We start from the raw sequence: 8274 nt of genomic DNA on the forward strand, positions 1-8274 counted from the left end.
GCTCTGCCTCCCGGGTTCACGCCATTCTCCTGCCTCAGCCTCCCGAGTAGCTGGGACTACAGGCGCCTGCCACCACGCTCGGCTAATTTTTTGTATTTTTTTTAGTAGAGACGGGGTTTCACCATGTTAGCCAGGATGGTCTCGATCTCCTGACCTTATGATCCGTCCGCCTCGGCCTCCCAAAGTGCTGGGATTACAGGCATGAGCCACTGCGCCCGGCCAAGACCATATTTTTATTGTACCGTTTATCTTCTTTATATTTAGTTGCACAAATACTTACCATTGTGTTGCACTTGCCTACAGCATTCAGTACAGTAATATCCTGTACAGGTTTGTTTCCTAGGAGCAGCAGGCTGTACTCTATAGCCTAGGTGTTTATAGGCTATACCATCTAGGTTTGTGTAAGTGCACCCTTAAGATGTTTGCACAATGACAAAATCTCCTAACAATGGATTTTTCAGAACATATCCCTGTCAAGTGAGGCACAACTGTAGTTAACTAAGTCATAGTGAAGGGAGTTCAGAAAAGGAACAGACTTTATCTGGTTGAGGAGGTCAAGAAACGCTTTATAACTGTACATTTTATTACTGCCATCACCACTCCTACTGCTCGCTATTGAGCACTTATTGTGTGTCAGACTTTGACCTGAACATAGCGTTTACCACAGCCATGCAAAATGAGGATACCCCATTTCAGGGATGAGGAGCCACTTGGAACCTGTCCCAGGTCTCATGCATGTGATTGTGGGTTTAGGTTCCAGTATTCCTGACTCCAGGGCTCTTGTTCTGTCCCCTTTACCATTCAGCTCGTCACTCCTGCTGATTAAAACGTGGAGAGGTGAGCATTAGAGGACGAATTGTACTTTTGACAAGCAGAGATAGGACAGGAGGCTACTCTTGGCAGAAAGAGTGGGAATAATGTGAACAAAAATGAGTTCAGACAACTGGGGGCATATTTAGGACTAGAGGTGGTTCATTTTGATCAGATAGAACAGTTGTGGAAAACAGAGGTATTTTGGGACTGTGTTGTATAGATCCTTGAATTAAAACTAAATGTGGAAAATGATAGATACAAAAAAAAGTTCACTACCATTTTCAAGATGTTTTTAATGTTTAATTAAATTGAACCCAAAATCAGGAACCTAAATTTGTTTCTCCTTTGTGAGAATAGTTCTTTATCATTACTCTAATTTAGAATGTTGAGAAACTTTTGCAGTACCTTTCTTGAATTTAAATCTTCTTCGTTGAGTGGCATTTACTTGAAAAATAAAGTTCTGGCTGGGCACAGTGGCTCATGCGTGTAGTCCCAGGCCAAGACAGATGGATTGCTTGAGCCCAGGAGTTGGAAACCTGTCTGGGCAAGATGGTGAGACCTTGTCACCATCTTGAAAAAAATTAGCCGGGTGTGGTGGCATGCGCCTGTAATCCCAGCTACTCAGGAGGCTGAGACAGAAGGATCACTTGATGCCAGGAATTTGAGGCTGCAGTGAAATATAACCATGCCACTGCACTCCAGTCTGTGTGAAAAAGTGAGACCCCGTCTCTGAGAAATAATAAGATGAATAAGTAAAGTTCCTTTTAAGAGATTAAACAGTTGATAATTTTTAGAGGGATATATGAATGACCAAGTTAAAATGTTTGATTCTCTCATTTTTCTGTTCAGCATAATTTTGTAAGACTAAAATTCATTAATGACAATCTAGTTCTTCTGATGGAAATTCTTTTTTTAAAAAGTTATGGAGGATCATGAAAAAGGTATGTCTTTGAAGATCTTTATGATTTTTGCTTAAAAAAATTATTTGTATTTTTTAGAGCAAAAACCCCAGCAACCTTAAATGCTTTTGTTAATTTTGCACAGAAACTTGTGCATCTTTGCTGTGGAATGAGCAGTAGGTTTTAGTGTTTGTTTTAAAGTTTTCATGATTTCTGAATCAAAACCCAAAAACTGTAGAAAGCTATATACAGAGATGTCTTGTTCAATGTCCTCCTCTATCTTGAACTCCTTACTTGCTGTAGGACCGTTAGTTTCTTTTTACTCTTTCATTTTTCTGTTTTGCAAATATTTCTATCCATTTTTATTCCTCCTCACCACCACACGAAATTTTTCTTACACAAAATACTATGTACAGTCTTCTGTACTTTGTCTTTTTCTTTTTTTCTTTTTTTTCTTTTTTTTACTTTTTTGAGACGAAGTTTCACTCTTACTGCCCAGACTGGAATGCAGTGTCGTGATCTCGGCTCACCACAACCTCTGCCTTCCAGGTTCAGGCGATTCTCCTGCTTCTGCCTCAGCCTCCCGAGTAGCTGGGATTACAGGCGCCTGTCACCATGCCTGGATAATTTTTGTGTATTTAGTAGAGATGGGGTTTTACCATGTTGACCAGGCTGGTCTTGAACTCCTGACCTCAGGTGATCCACCTGCCTCGGCCTCCCAAAGTGCTGGGATTGCAGGCGTGAGCCACCGTGCCTGGCCCCCTGTCTTTTTAATTAATTTAATTAATACACTCTATAGCTTTCTCCAAACCATTTCACATAGATCCTTCTCATTCTTTTTTATGGCTGCATAGAATTCCATTATATGGATGTACAAAACACTGGAGTTATTTCTAATCTTTTGCTATTATAAGCAGTGTCACAGTGAATACACCTTGTACGTATGACTGTGCATGCTAGTCTAGGTATTGCTCTCTGAGAAAACAAATGCATTTGTAATTTTGTTAGATGCTACCAAATTTTCCATAGGAGAATTGCACTCCCACCAGCAATATATAGGAATGTTTATTTTCCCTTGACTTTACTAATGGTATCAAACTTTAGGAGTTTTACCAATCTTGATAAGCAATAAATAACATCCTAGTGTAGTGTTGGGTTTTTGGGGGTTTTTTTGTTTTTTTGAGACAGGGTCTTGCTGGGTTGTCTAGGCTGGAGGTAATCATACGTCACTGCAACCTTGAATTCCTGGCCTCAAGCGATCCCCCCATCTCAGCCTCCTGAGTAGCTAGAACTACAGGTGCACAGCTAATTGTTTTATTTTAATTTTTTTGTAAAGACAAGGTCTCACTACAATTTTTTTGTAGAGACAAGGTCTCACTATGTTGACCAGGCTGGTTTTGAACTCTTGGCCTCAAGCAATCCTCCCACCTTAGCCTCCCAAAGTGCTGGGATTATAGGCATGAGCCACCACGCCTGACCATCCTAGTGTAGTGTTAATTCGCATTTCTCTTTTTATAAATAAAGTTGGGCATTTTTTCTTTTCTTTTCTTTCTTTTTTTTTTTTTTTTGGAGACGGAGTCTCACTGTCACCCAGGCTGGAGTGCAGTGGTGCGATCTCGGCTCACTGCAACCTCCGCCTCCCAGGTTTAAGCGATTCCCCTGCCTCAGCCTCCCAAGCAGCTCAGACTACAGGCTGGCGCAAGTACGCCCGGCTAATTTTTTTTTGTATTTTTTTTTTTGTATTTTAGTAGAGACAGGGTTTCACCATGTTGAGCAGGACGGTTTCAATCTCCTGACCTCGTGAGCCAGAAGCTGGGCATTTTTTCGTTTGTGTCTGGGTCATTTATGCTACTTCTGTGAGCTCCATGGTCTTTGCCCATTTTGAAATTGGGTTGTCATTTTCCTGTTGACATTAGGAGTTCCTTGTCTATTAGGAATAGCCTGTGGTAAGAGTTATACATACATTTTTCTGAGTTTATCTTTTTACTTGGTGTTTTTTTCCTATAGAATTTTAAAGTTTTGTCTGGGTGCAGTGGCTGCCCCCTATAATCCCAGCACTTTGGGAGGCTGAGGCGGGCAGATTGCTTGAGGTCAGGAGTTTAAGACCAGCCAACATGGCCAAACCCTGTCTCTGCTAAAATACAAAAATTAGCCAGGCATGGTGGGGGGCGCCTGTAGTGCCAGCTACTCAGGAGGCTGAGGCACGAGAATCACTTGGACCTGGGAGGCAGAAGTTGCAGTGAGCAGAGATTGAGCCACTGCACTCTAGCCTGGGTGACAGAGTAAGACCCTGTTCAAAAAAAAAAAAAAAAAAGAATTTTAAAGTTTTTAGGTAGTTGAATTCATTGATTTTTCTGGATTTTGATTTATAGTTAAAAAGGTCTCCCCAGAACAGGGAGTTCTTAACCTGTGATTTTCAGAGCTTCAGATATTACACAAATTTGAGTACCCCTTCTCCAAAATGCTTGGGACTAGAAGTGTCTTGGATTTCATATTTATTTTGGATTTTGGAATATTTGTGTTATTCTTACAGGTGGAGCATCCCAAATCTGAAAATCTGCAATGCTCCAATGAGCATTTCCTTTTGAGTGTCATGTTGGTGCTCAAAAGTTTCTGATTTTGGAGCATTTTGGATTTTCAGAGTTGGGATCCCCAACTCGTATGTGATGTTTTGTGAATGTGTGCTTATATAATTTTTATAGAATGAGGTGGGTTTTTTGTTGTTGTTTTGTTTTTGTGAGACAGTGTCTCATTCTGTCACCCTGGCTGGAGTGTAGTGGCACAGTCACAGCTCACTGCAGCCTCAACCTCCCCAGGCTCAGAGGATCTTCCCACCTCAGCCTCCTGTGTGTAGTGGGGACTACAGGCACGCACCACCACACCTGACTAATTTTTGTATTTTTTCTGTAGAGACAGGGTTTCGCCATGTTGCCCAGGCTGGTCTCGAACCACTGGGATCCAGCAATCCTCCCACCTTTGCCTCCCAAAGTGTTGGGATTACAGCTGTGAGCCACTGCACCCGGCCTAGAATGAGTTTTATCAGTTCTGAAGGAAGCCTGTGATACAGAAAAGACTCCAGATAGAATAAGAAAATGTATATTTTCCGAAGTGTCATACAAACTCTGAAAATAATTTGATTATTTTATGTTCCAGACCCTCCTGCATGAAATGATACATGCCTATTTATTTGTCACTAATAATGACAAAGACCGAGAAGGGCATGGTCCAGAATTTTGTAAACATATGCATCGCATCAACAGCCTGACTGGAGCCAATATAACGGTACAGAAAGCCATATATATTTATGATATTTAGTAGTTTATTCAGTAACTCCTGAGATTTAATTGAAAGTAGAGAACTAGGTAGAAACAAATATCTTTGAGGATTTTCTACAGCGAACGAGAGGCCTAGAGAAGCGAATTGGCTTGTCTGGGACCACATGGTAGAATGGCAGCAGAGCCAGTGATATCCCCGAGGCCTCTGACCTCTTCTGGGTCAACATTTTACACATAGGTAACTCAGGCCTGCAGTACCTCTCTTCTGGAATCATAATGATCTCTTGACTTTGTTTCCTTATTATTGTCTTCTTTAGTCCATGCTATATCCTGCTACCATTGCAGATGTTATTCCCTCATCAGAATTCTTCGATTCATATCTTTGTATGGCATTGTAGGAGATGGCAAAGCCTAAGGTTCAAAAAGCTGGAGGTGTCAGGCTGCTTGGATTCAAAGCCTGGCTCCTCCAATTACTACCTTTTCTATGCCTCATTTTATACCCATGGCAAATGAGAGTAATAACAATACCTGCCTGTTGGATCCTTGTGAGGAGAAAGGATTAAAGGAGAAAGCACGTCAAAACATTTTAGCCAATCTGACACTAATTAAATATTAGTTTAATTGTATTCGTTTTATTAAATCACCTTGTTCCTTGTTTACTGCCTCCAACTCTGCTGCCCGTGTCCTCTTTCTTTAACTGCACTTTTGACCTCCCTGCGCAGCTTCCCTAAGGCGTGCCCCTGCTCTGTTTTGTGTCCGAATGCTTTTCATCATTCCAGTGGCATCTCATTTCTCCCTCTTTTGAATCCTCAACAGATATTTAAGCTATTCCAATTTTTTATGCTACTTTCATACTTTTGAACACAGGGTAGGTCTTGCCCATCTTTATAATACATCTGTATAAGGTGTATAAGGTACTGTCCTTACATGGACTTGACAAATACTGAATTGAATATTAATAGGATGGATTAAATTCTTTCTTATGTTTGGGTATTTCCTTCCTTTAAAAGGCAACAAAATCCAGTGTGATAGAAAATGAACAGTGCTCAACCGCCATGTTTTGTTTGTTTATTTATTTATTTATTTTTAAGATAGGGTCTTGCCCTGTTGCCTAGGCTGGATGCAGTGGGGCATTCATAGCCCACTGCAGACTCAACCTCCTGGGCTTAAGTGATCCTCCCACCTCAGCCTCCTGAGTAGCTGGGGCTACAGATGTGTGCCACAATGTCAAGCTAATTTAAAAAAAAATTTTTTTTTTTTAGAGACAGGGTCTCACCATGTTGCCCAGGCTGATCTTGAACTCATGGGTTCAAATGATTCTCCCATCTCAGCCTCCCAAAGTGGTGGGATTATATACATGAGGTACCATGCCTGGCCTCTCCATGTATTACTGTTTTCTAGCTATCAGTTTTAATTTTCTAAAGACCTCATTTAATTCTTAGTTACTTCAACATTAGGAAAGTGTCTTGCAGTTTTTAAAAAATCAGACATAAAATCCAGGTTAGCAAGAGAATTATAGAGTTGCTTGTATAAAATACATTTAGTTTCTTAACCAGAACTTATACTATAAGCAAAGCCCTTGTATACATCCCATTGTTCAGTTGGAAGAGTATCTGTTCTTTTATCTTAGATATCTGTGTGTTTTTATTTAGGAGACGTTTTAAGGAGTGAACACTCCTTGCTTTTACAGGTTACATCCTGTTATAAGGAACTCCACAGGATACCTACATTGTAGAGTAATTTTATTTTAGTGACTACATTGTTAAAAGTCACATTCCCATGCTTTAGGAGTTACAGGAATTGGAAGCAAAACAGATCCAGGCTGGGTGTGGTGGCTCACGCCTGTAATCCCAGCACTTTGGGAGGCCGAAGTGGGAGGATCACTTGAGCCCAGGAGTTTGAGATCAGCCTGGGCAATATAGTGAGACTTGTTTCCACAAAAAAATAAAAAAATTAGCCAGGCGTGGTAGCTCATCCCTGTAGTCGCAGCTACTCGGGAGACAGAGATAGAAGGATCACTTGAGCCTGGGAGGCGGAGGTTGCAGTGAGCCAAGATCATGCCACCTCACTCCAGCCTGGGCAAACAGAGCGAGTCCATGTCACAAGACAAACAAAACAGATCCATTTCCCTGTCTTTTTTGGTAATGAATTAAGTCAAGAGTTCTGAACATAATAGAGTGCGGGGTTTCCCATGCTTCTTTGCCTTAAAACCTATGTCCTTCAGTCCCTTCTGCATTTAATATAATGTGCATTCTTTGCATGCTTGAGTAGTAGAAATTTTTTGCTTAGGATGGAGCAATAGTGAGTTTAAAACTATAGAGTTATAGAAAGCTTAGCATTCTTTCCCACAAGGGGAATTTATTAGAAAGCTAAATGTCTTTGGTAAAAAACCAAAATCTTATATACAGATGCTTCTTACTCTTACACAGAGTTCCACTGAGAAGGCAGAAGAATAAAGTACCCATAGTCATTTAGGAGTCATTTCAAATGGTGCTCTGTAGTCCTCTGTGCTACCGTGCTGGGAGGGCTGACCCCCTTTTCAGTCAGATCTTTTCCCTTACCTGTTTTCTGCTTGGATTCTAAATAGGATTTTTGTCTAGAGGGTGAAGAAAGAAGGCATCCTACTTAAGGCCTGAAAAGCACACTTCAGAGAATTTTATTTGATTCAATGAATGCTGCTTTTCTGACTGAGCACCTTCCTGGTGCAAAAAGCACTATATTAGCCATTAGGGACACAAAAAATTAAAACATTCAGATCCTGGAGAACTTTTCAGTCTGGTAAGAGAAATATTTATAAACAGATAGAATGGTACCCCATAAGGCTTATTACAGAGACATAAGCAAAGAACTTTGAGAATGTGGAGAGTGAGCTTAGCAGAAGCTTCTCTGGGTAAGATACTTGTGTTGTTAGGGTCAGGCATTTATAGGGAGTAGTTTAGTCTTTTAGAACCCTTTTCCTATTGTTACTTATAGGGAAAATTTCAATTTAGCAGTGGGAATGATTCTTATTTTAGTACGGTATTATATAAAATCTTTATCCTAATTTTTGATCATTTACAAATTTGATTTCTGAAACTGTTAGCATTCATGAAGATTTTCTGTGGTTTTGTTTTTAAAAGATTTTTTGTCGTCTGATCCCGCATGCATCTATCTTTACACAGTTTATGAAGTATTAACTGCTGCCATTTCCCATTAAAATCAACTTTTGAACAGAAACTAAATATAGTTGCTTTCTTTCCCAAAATAGAACTCTTCAGAAAGCTCTGGGAAACAAAGTTTCAAAAATT

General features: G+C 40.3%; 1 protein-coding gene across 2 annotated transcripts in view; it reads left to right on the plus strand.

Annotated features, from left to right (window-relative positions):
- SPRTN (SprT-like N-terminal domain) overlaps window positions 1–8274 on the plus strand; it is a 22560-nt gene that overhangs the window by 4723 nt on the left and 9563 nt on the right. Inside the window, exon 3 of one of the 2 annotated variants that reach the window (XM_011965753.1) lies at window positions 4866–4994. The exons of the other annotated variant lie outside the window; for it this stretch is intronic. Within the exon in view, the coding sequence (XP_011821143.1) occupies window positions 4866–4994 (129 nt within the window). The remainder of the gene's footprint in view (window positions 1–4865; window positions 4995–8274) is intronic. 2 annotated transcript variants of the gene reach the window in all.

This window comes from Mandrillus leucophaeus, unplaced genomic scaffold, assembly GCF_000951045.1.
Source record: "Mandrillus leucophaeus isolate KB7577 unplaced genomic scaffold, Mleu.le_1.0 Scaffold1186, whole genome shotgun sequence".
NCBI lineage: Eukaryota > Metazoa > Chordata > Mammalia > Primates > Cercopithecidae > Mandrillus > Mandrillus leucophaeus.